Raw genomic sequence first — 12192 nt, 5'->3', positions numbered from 1 at the left:
TAATGTTGTGTTAGTTTCTGGTATACAGCAAAGTAATTCAGTTTCATATATATATATTCTTTTCAGATTCTTTTCCATTATAGTTTATTACAAGATATTGAATACAGTTCCCTGTGCTATACAGTAGTAGGTCCTTGTTGCTTATCTATTTTACATATAGTAGTTTGTATCTGCTAAGCCCAAATTCCTAACATCCCTCCCCTATCCCCTTTCCCCTTTGGTAACCATAAGTTTGTTTTCTATGTCTGTGAGTGTATTTGTTTGGTAAATAAGTTCATTTGTATCATTTTTTAGATTCCACATATAAGTGATATTATTTGATATTTGTCTTTGTCTGACTTATTTCACTTAGTATGATAACCTCTAGATCCATCCATGTTGCTGCAAATGGCATTATTTCATTTTTTTCATACCTGAGTAATATTCCATTTTATATATATATAGATATAGATATAGATATATAGATATATAGATATATATATAGATATATATATATACACACACACACACCACATCTTCTTTATCCATTCATCTGTCAATGGACATTTAGATTGCTTCCATGTCTTGGCTATTGTAAATAGTGCTTCTATGAACATTGGGGTGCATGTATCTTTTTGAAGTATGGTTTTCTCCAAATATATGCCCAGGAGTGGGACTGCTGGATCACATGGCAAGTCTATTTTTAGTTGTTTAAGGAGCCTCCATACTGTTCTCCGTAGTGGCTGTACCAATTTACATTCCCACCAACAGTGTAGGAGGGCTCCCATTTCCTCACACCCTCTCCAGCATTTATTATTTGTAGACTTTTCGATGATGGCCATTCTGACCAGTGTGAGGTGATACCTCACTGTAATTTTGATTTGCATTTTTCTAATCCATTGCTAATTAGCAGTGTTGAGCTTTTTTTTATGTGTCTGTTAGCCATCTGTATGTCTTCTTTGGAGAAATGTCTGTTTATGTCTTCTGCCGATTTTCTGACTGGGTTTTGTTTTTCTTGTTATTGAGCTGTATGAGCTGTTTGTATATTTTGGAAATTAAGCCCTTGTGGGTCACATCGTTTGCAAATATTTTCTCCCCTTCTATAGGTTGTCTTGTCACTTTATGGTTTCCTTTGCTGTGCAAAAGCTGGTAAGTTTGATTAGGTCCCATTTGTTTATTTTGCTTTTATTTCTATTGCCTTGGCAGACTAACCTAAGAAAACATTGCTATGATTTATATCAGAGAATGTTTTGCCTATGTTCTCTTCTAGGAGTTTTATGGTGTAATGTCTTATATTTAAGTCTTTAAGCCTTTTTGAGTTTATTTTTGTGTATGGTGTGAGGGAGTGTTCTAACTTCATTGATTTACATGCGGCTTTCCAACTTTCCCAACACCATTTGCTGAAGAGACTGTCTTTTCTCCACTGTATATTCTTGCCTCCTTTGTCAAAGATTAATTAACTGTGGGTGTGTGGGTTTATTTCTGGTCTCTCTGTTCTGTTCCATTGATCCATGTTTGTTTTTGTGCCAATACCATGCTGTTCTGATTACTGTAGCTTTGTAGTATTGTCTTAAGTCTGAGAGGGTCATGCCTCCAGCTTTGTTCTTTTTCCTCAGGATTGTTTTGGCAATCTGGGTCTTTCATGGTTCCATATAAATTTTAGGATAATTTGTTCTAGTTCTGTGAAAAATATCATGGGTAATTTGATAGGGATCACATTAAATCTGTAGATTGCTTTGGGTAGTGTAGCCACTTTAACAATACAAATTCTTCCAATCCAAGAGCATGGGATAACTTTCCATTTCTTTGAATCATCTTCAGTTTCCTTTATCAAGCTTTTATAGTTCTCAGATATAAATCTTTCACCTCCTTGGTCAGGTTTATTCCTATGTATTTTTTTAATGTGATTTTAAAAGGGACTTTTTTCTTACTTTCCTTTTCTGATATTTCACTGTTAGCGTAAAGAAATGCAACCAATTTCTGTATGTTAACCTTGTATCCTGCTACCTTGCTGAATTCGTTTATCAGTTCTAGTAGTTTTTATGTGGCATCTTTAGGATTTTCTACATATAGTATCATGTTATCTGCATGTAATGACAATTTTACCTCTTCCCTTCCAATTTGGATACCTTTTATATCATTTTCTTTTCTGATTGCTGTGGCAAGGATTTCCAATACTATGTTGAATAGAAGTGGGCATCCTTCTCTTGTTCCAGATTTTAGCAGGAAGGCTTTCAGCTTTTCACCACTGAGTATTATGTTGACTGTTAATTGTGTTGAGATATGTTCCCTCTATACCCACTTTGGTAAGAGTTTTTATCATGAATGGATGTTGAATTTTATCAATTGCTTTTTCTGCATCTATTGAAATGATCATGTGGTTTTTGTCTTTTCTTTTGTTGATGTGGTGTGTCACATCGATTGACTTGTGTATTTTTTAAAATCAAATCGTATTGGGAGAAGTAATTTATTTTATGGAAAAGTTTTAAGGCTTATCCCATTGAAACAAAGGAAAAGTTGAACCAAAGAAAACTTTACAATAGATTATATTGCATGAGCTCCCACAAGTAATGGGAAATATATGTACATATTAGATTACATATACTTCAAATAAACAAAGAAGAATTACTATGATGTTAATATTTTCATGTGACCAACACTGAAGGATAAATTATGCTCGTAACTGGACTATAAATTAACAGTTCACCTGATTTCTCTATGCCAATAGTAAAGACTTCTGACTTTTGATTAAATAGCTATAAGCTGCATATTTTTTCCAAGTAAACTAAGCAGTTTTGTTTTGTTTTGATTTGCATATGTTGAGCCATCCTTGCGACCCTGGGGTGAACCCAACTAGATCATGGTGTATGATCATTTTTATGTTTTGTAGGATTTGGTTTGCTAATATTTTTGTTGAGAATTTTTGTATCTATATTCATCAGAAATGATGAATACTGTAGTTTTCTTTTTTGTTAGTGTCCTTGGTTTTGGTATCAGGGTGATGATGGCTTCATAGAATGACTTTGGGAGTGTTCCCTCCTCTTCAGTCTTTTGGAAGAGTTTGAGAAGGATTGGTATAAGTTCTTCTTTGTATGTTTGGTAGAATTTCCCAGTGAAGCCATCTGGTCCTGGACTTTTCTTTGCAGGGAGTTTTTTAAATTGCAGATTAGTGATTGGTCTGTGCAAATTATCTACTCCTTGATTCAGTTTTGGTGGGCTGTATGTTTCTAGAAACTTGTCCATTTCTTCTAGGTTGTTCAATTTGTTGACATATAATTGTTCATAGTATTCTCTTATGGTTTTTAATATTTCTGTGGTATCAGTTGTTATTTCTCTTCTTTCATTTATTTTATTTGGATCCTCTTTCTTTTCATCTTGGTGAGCCTGGCCAGAGGTTTGTCGATTTTATTTTTTCAAAAAACATGCTCTTGGGACTTCCCTGGTGATGCAGTGGTTAAGAATCTGCCTGCCAATACAGGGGACACAGGTTCAATCCCTGGTCCGGGAAGATCCCACATGCCGCGGAGCAACTAAGCCCGTGTGCCACAACTACTGAGCCTGCACTCTAGAGCCCCCACACCACAACTACTGAAGCCTGCGCACCCTAGAGCCCACATGCCGCAACTACTGAGCCCATGCTCCGCAACAAGAGGTACCACTGCAATAAGAAGCCTGTGCACCGCAACGAAGAATAGCTCCCGCTCACCACAACTAGAGAAAGTCTGTGCGCAGCAATGAAGACCCAACTCAGCCAAAAAAAAAACATGCTCTTGATTTGATTGATTTTTTCTATTGTTTTTTACTATTTTATTTACTCTCTGATCTTTACTATTTCCTTCCTTCTGCTGACTTTAGGTTTTGTTTGTTCTTTTTCTAATTCTTTTAGGTGGTAGGTTAGGTTGTTTGAGATTTTTCTTGTTTTTTGATTAAGGCCTGTATCACTATGAACTTCCCTCTAAGGACTGCTTTTGCTGCATCCCATAGATTTTGTATAGTTGTGTTTTCATTGTCAGTTGTCTCAAGGTATTTTTAAAATTTCTTCTTTGATTTCATTGTTGACCCATTGGTTTTTTTTAGTAGCATGTTGTTTAGTCTCCGTGTAATCATTTTTTTTCCTCGTTTCTCTTTCTGTGGTTGATTTTTTTTTTTTTTTGTCTGCGTTGGGTCTTCATGGCTGCACAGGCTTTCTCTAGTTGCGGCGAGTGGGGGCTACTCTTTCTTGTGGTGTGCGGGCTTTCATTGCGGTGGCTTCTGTTGTTGTGGAGCATGGGCTGTAGGCGTGTGGGCTTCAGTAGTTGCAGCACACAGGCTCAGTAGTTGTGGCTCGCGGGCTCTAGAGCGCAGGCTCAGTAGTTGTGGCCCACGGGCTTAGCTGCTCCGTAGCATATGGGATCTTCCCGGACTAGGGATCGAACACAGGTCCCCTGCATTGGCAGGTGGATTCTTAACCACTGCGCCACCAGGGAAGTCCCTGTGGTTGATTTTTAGTTTCATGCTGTTGTGGTCAGAAAAAATGATTGAAATCATTTCTACCCTCTTAAATTTGTTGAGGTTTGTTTTGTGTTTTAGTATGTGGTCTATCCTAGAGAATGTTCCATGTGTGCTTGAAAAGAATGTGTATTCTGGTTTCTTTGGATGTAATGTCCTGAAAATATCAATTAAGTCTAACTGTTCTATTGTGTCATTTAGGATCTCTTTTGCCTTATTGATTTTCTGTCTGGAAGATCTGTCCCTTGATGTCAGTGGGGTGTTAACGTCTCCTACTACTATTGTATTCCCATCAATTTCTCCCTTTATGTCTGTTAGTATTTGTTTTATGTATTTAGGTGCTCCTATATTGGGAGCATATATGTTAAGAAGTATAATATCCTCTTCTTGTATTGATCCTTTTATCATTATATAGTGTCCTTTTTTATCTTTCTTTATAGTCTTGTTTTAAAGTCTATTTTGTTCTGATATAAATATTGCTACCCTCGCTCTCTTGCTATTCCCATTTTCAAGAAATATCTTTTTCCATCCCCTCACTTTCAATCTGTGTGTCCTTCGTCCTAAAGTGGATCTCTTATAAGCAACATATTGTAAGCTCTTGTTTTATTATCCAATCTGCCACTCTATGTCTTTTAATCAGAGCATTTAGTCCATTAACATTTAAGGTAATTAATAGATATGTATTTTTTGCCATTTTAAACCTTGTTTCCTAGTTGATTTTGTATTTCTTCTTTGTTCCTTTCTTTTTGTTTGTGGTTACCCTGGTTTTCAAGTATGTTAACTCATTACTATATCTATTTGCTTTAGATTGGTAGTCATATAAGCTCAAACACGGTCTAAGAAAAAAATCTACATTTTTCTTACTCCCATCCCCCACATTTTATGATTCTGATATCCTCTTTTACATCTTCATGCTTATCCTTTTGCTGTTCATTGTAGTTATAATCACTTCCACAAAAAATTTTTGATTTTTTTTTTAATCTATGTACTGGCTTATTTTAGTGTTTTACTTTCCTATTGTGATTTTCTCTTTCCTTTGTAGATTCTTGCTTCTTTTCTATTTAGAGAAGACTCTCAATATTTCTTTCAGGATAGATTTAGTATTGCTGTATTTTTAAACTTTTGCATGTCTGAGAAATTCTTTCTCTCTCCTTGTATGATCAGGCCACCCAAGATGGTTGTTCTCCTGCTCTCTGTACATCCCCTGCTCAACCAGTGCCTGCTTCACCTATACCCTACTCACATGACTGACCTTCCTACACATACTTGCCCCCACCCCAGCTAGTTCTTCCTACATATTTGCCCCCAACCTAGCTAGTGACTGTTCTAATCTTTAGATCAGAATATCTCCACCATGATTGATAGCTTATCAAAGGGGCACTGAGGGGGTGTGCCCCTCTGCTAGTTTCCCTGGTAACCAATGAGCCAACCTGACCTCAATTCCCCCTATAACTGGTAACCTTGCCCTCACCCCGGGAACAAAGATTGCCATGTCCTGCCCATCTGCCACACACAGTGGGGTGTTGCTCCAGGACCCTGCTTCAGTCATGTTAGATCCCCCATCCATTAAACCATTAATGTCTCTGTCACTGACTCAGGGCTCTTTCTTTGGTCTCAAGGATGGACTAGTACAGAGCTTGTAGGCCTGCAGGGTGCAGCCCCAAAATTGACAAAGCCAGCAAGGAGACCCAGGAAACTCCTGTGAGCACAGAGATATCAGGAAATAAGGACAGGGAATGGAAAGTTGCAGGGACTGTCCACTAACATGTGGGGTACAAAAGTTGTGGGAGAAATCCCAATGTGGCCATCTACTAACACATGGGGCCCATAAGTTGCAGGGGAAATCCTGGGGTGGCTATCCACTAGTATGTGGGGCCCTATGGTGGCTGTCCTTGATGAATGAGGGCTGCCAAGAGAGTATGGAGAACAATGGCCTAATGGCTCTGCTACTGTATCAAAATGAGCCTTTTGTAATTGGTTTGGCTTTACTCTTGGGTGTGTGCATGAGTGCCCCAGTATATGAGTCCAAATCCTGTTGTCTCTCCCTGATTTTGACCCTTGTTAGGGGGTCCTGGTAACTTGAATGCTGATTCATGTTCCTCTGAAAGTGATGGATATGAATGTGAGTGAATGATATGTACTACTGTCTATCACTATTGTTTGTTTAAACTGAATTGGCTATTCAGAAACTGAAAAAATTCCCTGAAAATGTCCAAGATGGGACTCTTGACATTCTAAAACTGTTTTTTGCATATGCCATTAGAGGAAATTAGCTTTCTAGAAGGAAATGGTATTTCTCTTCCTGTGCCTTTGAGACATAAATAATCTACCTGAGAGTGAAGGGGGAAAAAGAGACCCTCTTAAACTCTAGCAGGAAAACTGTGAGGTCTCTGTGTCTATATAGATATATGTATGTCTATGTGTACCTTATAAATATGATGTATCGCTGTCTCCAAATGGCATGGCGAAGATTGGTTTGTGGATGGGCTCTGTTTAATTGGCTTAAAAGAAATTAAGCACTTATATAAATTCTCAGAAAGATAAAAGAAACTGTCCAGAATGAATTTCAGGTTCACATGATCTGGGAAATATTCAGTACTGAATTGATATCTGCTATTGAAACTACTTAAGCTTGTTGGTTTGATTAATATAGATATGTCTTTAGAGTCATCGGTGTTAAGTATAATACTTCTGTTGTACCTAGGTTTACGAGAGGTCAAATAAAACCTTAATATATCTGTTGCAAATTTGTCAGCAAGGAAAATAACTTGGGGACTTCCCTGGTGGCGCAGTGGTTAAGAATTCGCCTGCCAATGCAGGGGACACAGGTTCGAGCCCTGGTCCAGGAAGATCCCACGTGCCGTGAAGCAACTAAGCCAGTGCGCCACAACTACTGAGCCTGCCCTCTGGAGCCCACGAGCCACAACTACTGAGCCCGCATGCCACAACTGCTGAAGCCCGTGCGCCTAGAGTCCATGCTCCACAAGAGAAGCCACCACAATGAGAAGCCCATGCACCACAATGAAGAGTAGCCCTCGCTTACCACTAGAGAAAGTCTGCGCACATCAGTGAAGACCCCAACGCAGCCAAAAATTAATTAATTAATTAATTTAAAAAAAGAAAAGAACTTGATATAATGAAACTTTAAGGAAATGTAAATGAGATAAGAGATTTGGGACAAACTCTCTAGGAATTACTATGTTTTGGGAATGTCTATCTAAAATAGTCTCTCCAGATTTTGGCAACTTGAAACTAAATGAAGAGAATTCATTGACTATCTGGGTCATTTCAAATAGGATAAAATTTTGGGAATATCTATCTAAAATAGTCTCTCCAGATTTTGGCAACTTGAAACTAAATGAAGAGAATTCATTGACTATCTGGGTCATTTCAAATAGGATAAAATATTGGAACATTAATTGCTGGGTGGGTCTAAGTTTACCTACCTTTGCCTTCTTAGGAGAGGAAGACTAAAGCGTTAGTTTTCCAATCAGGAAATGCTGGTATAAAAAAAGTTCACAATTACTTACTCCTTGGTTTTTGCCAGAGATTAAGGTTTTTAAGGGTTAAGATTATAATCAGTCATAATTCTAGTTATTGTAACCAAGTTTCTTTATTGATTACATTGTAATCAGGTATTTAACTGTACCTTTTTAAGTCTTCTGTCATTTATAGACAATTATTGTTGTACTCTGATGCTTTTGCAAAAAGTGCTTCATCTTCAAGAAGATTCATAGGAAGGACTTTTTGACAAGTACAGGTCTCATAAGTTTCAGCTCATACTGCTGAACTGGGTAAGAAATCAAGGAATGCTAATGGAAAACCTGATGATTTCATAAAAAGTTAAAAGGTTTGGTTACTGAGTGAACTGGTATATACGGTTATAATTTTTATGGTTTTTGTCTGGAGTATTACTGGTTTTGATCTATGTTTTCCAGATATAGGGAAGCCCTTCCCATCAAGTTAGTTATGACTTCCAGCAATTTGGTAAACTATACCTATGGGTAAATTGAAACATTTTTCTTTTCTCTCTGCCTGGTCCCTCCAGAAATTGGAGACTCTTGGGTTCCAGGCAGGTGAATTGGAAAGACTGTCTTCTGGCATGTGCAGGAATCTCAATATTTGGGGGGCTTCTACAAGAGGGGACTCCACTGAGGCAGAGTTGATGGCAGGCCTTGGTATGGCTTTCCTGGCCTTGAGAGGCCTTTTGGGAATTCAGTCTGAGACTTGTGAGGAATTCCACCACAGCCAGTTTGGAGGAGCCTAGGTGGCCACTGTAGGTGTGATTTTTGGACACATTCCTGTATTACTGAAAACTTGTTTTCTGAACTATATTACAGACCTGGACAAAAACGACAGGCAGGTGTGGTTGGTATTATCTCAGAATACGGATACAGCTTGTATTTTGCTTAATGGTCATGATCTTCCCTGTGTTGTGCCTGTTAGGTGTCTTACATTTTGTCCCTAGCCTGAGTGGAGGAAATCTATTCGAGGACTGAGCAGCAACAATAACCTCACTGAGAAAAGAGTCTAATTGCTGGGTTAATGGCAACAGCAAGATGCCGTTGTTGTCTTCCTCTGGATTTCCATGAAAAATCGACCTGGCTAATGTGACCATGTGGAGACAACTGACAGTGGCGGGGTGGGGGGAGGGGTGGGGGAAGACCCTTCCCATCTTCCTGTCCCACATGCCAGTACGTCAGAAGGACCCTGTCGGTAAACATTACCATGTAACACATCATACACTTTGACTGCCCATGAGCCCCCCCAGGCTATGCTGTGTGGAGTGGAATAGGCTGGCTTCTGGACACACAAGTCCAACTAGTGTGATTAACTGTTTTTTGTTTGGAAAGACCTAATGCGTCCACCCCTAACAAAACATGGGGTAACTGCTAACTCCACCAGAATGTATTTTTTAGAGCCGGGGCCTTCTCCTCCTCATAGGGGTTGCTCGGGATTTGTGAAAAACAGGGTTGGCCTTACCTTCCTTATAACCAGACAGGGCACTGCTGCTATTGACTCCCTCTCCATTACCCCAGTAAGCGCTTGGCTCCAAAATTTGCCCACATTCTGGCAAATGACTGTTCTTAGCCTACTAGGTATCTTACTCTTGATGCTCTTTGGCTGCTGCCATCTGTATTTGTGGCATCTGCTTGCAGTGCCCCCCCCCACATACCTGACCCCAGGGATATCACAGAAGAGGGGCAGACAAAGATGGTGAGGGTCGTGCAAGGTATGTAGGGGTGGAGTGTATGATCAGGCCACCAAGATGGCTGCTCTCTGCACATCCCCTGCTCAACCAGTGCCTGCTTCACCTACACCGTACTCACATGACTGACCTTCCTACATACTTGCCCCCAATCCAGCTAGTGATTGTTCTAATCTTCAGATCAGAATATCTCCACCATGACAACTTATTCATGGGGTAGTGAGGGGCGTGCCCCTCTGCTAGTTTCCCTGGTAACTGATGAGCCAACCTGACCTCAATTCCCCCTATAACTGGTAGCCTCGCCCTCGCACCAGGAACAAAGACTGCTGCCATGTCCTACCCACTGTCTGCCACACATGGTGGGGTGTCGTTCCAGGATCTCGCTTCAGACATGAAAGATCCACCACCCATTAAACCACTGAGGTCTCTATCACTGACTCCAGGATCTTTCTTTGGTCTCAAGGATGGGCAAGTACAAGACTTGTAGGCCTGCGGGGTGCAGCTCAACACTCCTTCTATTGTAAATGATACTCTCCCTGGGTAGAGTATCCTAGGTTGCAGATATTTCCCTTTCAGGACTTTGAATGTATCTTGCCACTCCCTTCTGGCCTGCAATGTTTCTGTAGAGAAGCCAGCTGATAGCCTTATGGAGATTCCCTCTGTTTTTCTCTTGCTGTCTTCAGGATGCCTGCTTTAACTTTTGCCATTTTAATTATTAGATGTCTTGGTGTAGGTCAGTTTGGGTTCATCTTGTTTGGGACCTTCTGTGCTTCCTATACCTGGATATCTGTTTTCTTCTTTAGGTTTGGGAAGTTTTCCACCAAAATTTCTTCAAGTACATTTTTGATCCCCTTTTTCTCCTTCTGGGATCCCTATTATGTATAGATTGGCTCACTTTATATTATCCCATAGGTTTCATATACTGCTTTCATTTTTTTTCATTTGTCTGTCTGCTGTTCTGACTGGGTGATTTCAATTATTTTATCTTCCAGATCACTTATTCATTCTTCTGCATTATTTAGTTTGCCCGTGGCCAGGACTGTCTGTGTAGGTCTCTCTTTTTTCTGCCTACCACGATGCAGCTACTGCACTGCCCTCCGAGCCTCTGAAGCTCCCTTTCTGTCCCGGCTGATCTCCCAGCCACTGAAGGGGCTTCCCAGAGTGAGGGAACTTTTCCTCTTTCACAGCTCCCTCCCAGGGGCACAGGTGCTGTCCTAATTACTTTTTTTCTTTTGTCCTACCCGGTGATCTTTCTTACAGCTTTGGTTGTATGAGATCTTCTGCTAGAGTTCAGCAGGTATTCTGTGAGAACTGTTCCGCATGTAGATGTATTTTTGATGTATTTGTGGGAGGAGGTGAGTTCCACGTCCTTCTATTCCGCCATCTTGACCTCCACCTGTCCTTACTGTATAAGGTTCTTGAGGATCAAACCTAGCGCGGTGCTCCCGTGGCCAAGGGCCAGCTCAGGTTCCAGCATGAGATGTGGTAGGAAGCAGGAGAGCCACCTGCTGGTGAAACTTCATCCATCAAAAGTCAGCAACTAGGTTATCTTCTTATGTTCCAAGGACACCCCCAGAGTTTGCCCCACTTTCCTTTCATCCCTATATCACTTGCCTCCAAAGATGCTCTCCTAACTCAGTCGAAAACAGATCTCTCAGTTCCCTCTCTTAAGCAGCACTGTCCAATAGAATTTTCTGACATGATGGAAGTATTATTCAACTGCACTGTCCACTATAGTTACCAAAACCCATGTGTGGCATCGAGTACTTGAAATGTGACGAGAGCAACTAAAAACCTGAGTTTTTATTTAGTTTTAATTGTATTTAAATAGCTAAATGTAGCTAGTGGCTACTGTACTTGGATAGCACAGCAGTAAAGCAGTGGTTCTCAACCTTGTCTGTCCCCTAAATTCACCCCAGCAGGGACCTTTTAAGAATCCACATGAGCAGCCCACACCCCGAATCAATTAAATTACAATCTCAGTATTTTTTAAGCTCTCTCTGGGTATTTCAAACACGTGGCCAAAGTTGAGAACCGTTGCTCTAAAACCAGTGTTTGGCAAACTATTGTGCGTAAGAACCTCCTGGGGATCTTGTTAAAATGCAGATTCTGATTCAGAGGCCTGAGGTGAGAACTGAGATTCCACAGGTCAAACAAGCACAGGCTGCTGCCCCTGGGCCACACTTGAGTACCAAGGCTCTACCCCAGCCCTTCTAATCCGTTCACTTACGCAAACATTAGGTACTTTCTGAGCCCAGTGGCATGACAGTTCTGGCTTTTACAGTTTCCATTCTAATCGGAGAAATAATAAGCTTGTGATCTCAAACAGTGATAAATGCTTTGAAGTAAATAAAACAGTGTAGTGGGATAAGGATGTGTGCAGCAACTGCAGATTTCAGGAGGTGAATGTTTAGTTTTCGGCTTTCAGGAGCCTACAGGCGAAGATCTGGAGAAACATGCTCTCTGGGGAAGAGGCTGCTGAGGCAAGAACAGGCCTGGCAGAATAACGCTCAGGT

The 12192-nt window shown here is 40.3% G+C and overlaps 1 protein-coding gene across 2 annotated transcripts in view; it reads left to right on the top strand.

Annotated features, from left to right (window-relative positions):
- The first annotated feature begins 1134 nt into the window (after positions 1-1134).
- Positions 1135-12192, top strand: part of LOC309635870 (uncharacterized protein) — a 69626-nt gene continuing 58568 nt past the window's right edge. For both annotated transcript variants that reach the window (XM_082407693.1, XM_082407692.1), the window contains exon 1: positions 1135-12190. In XM_082407693.1, coding sequence (XP_082263819.1) covers positions 12083-12190 — 108 coding nt within the window. In that variant the 5' untranslated portion in view covers positions 1135-12082. The remainder of the gene's footprint in view (positions 12191-12192) is intronic.

The sequence above is a fragment of the Balaenoptera borealis genome (assembly GCF_965194805.1).
Source record: "Balaenoptera borealis genome assembly, chromosome: 1".
NCBI classification, from domain to species: Eukaryota; Metazoa; Chordata; class Mammalia; order Artiodactyla; family Balaenopteridae; genus Balaenoptera; species Balaenoptera borealis.
Note: the sequence above shows the minus strand (reverse complement) of the source record. Positions and strands in the feature narration are given on the sequence as shown.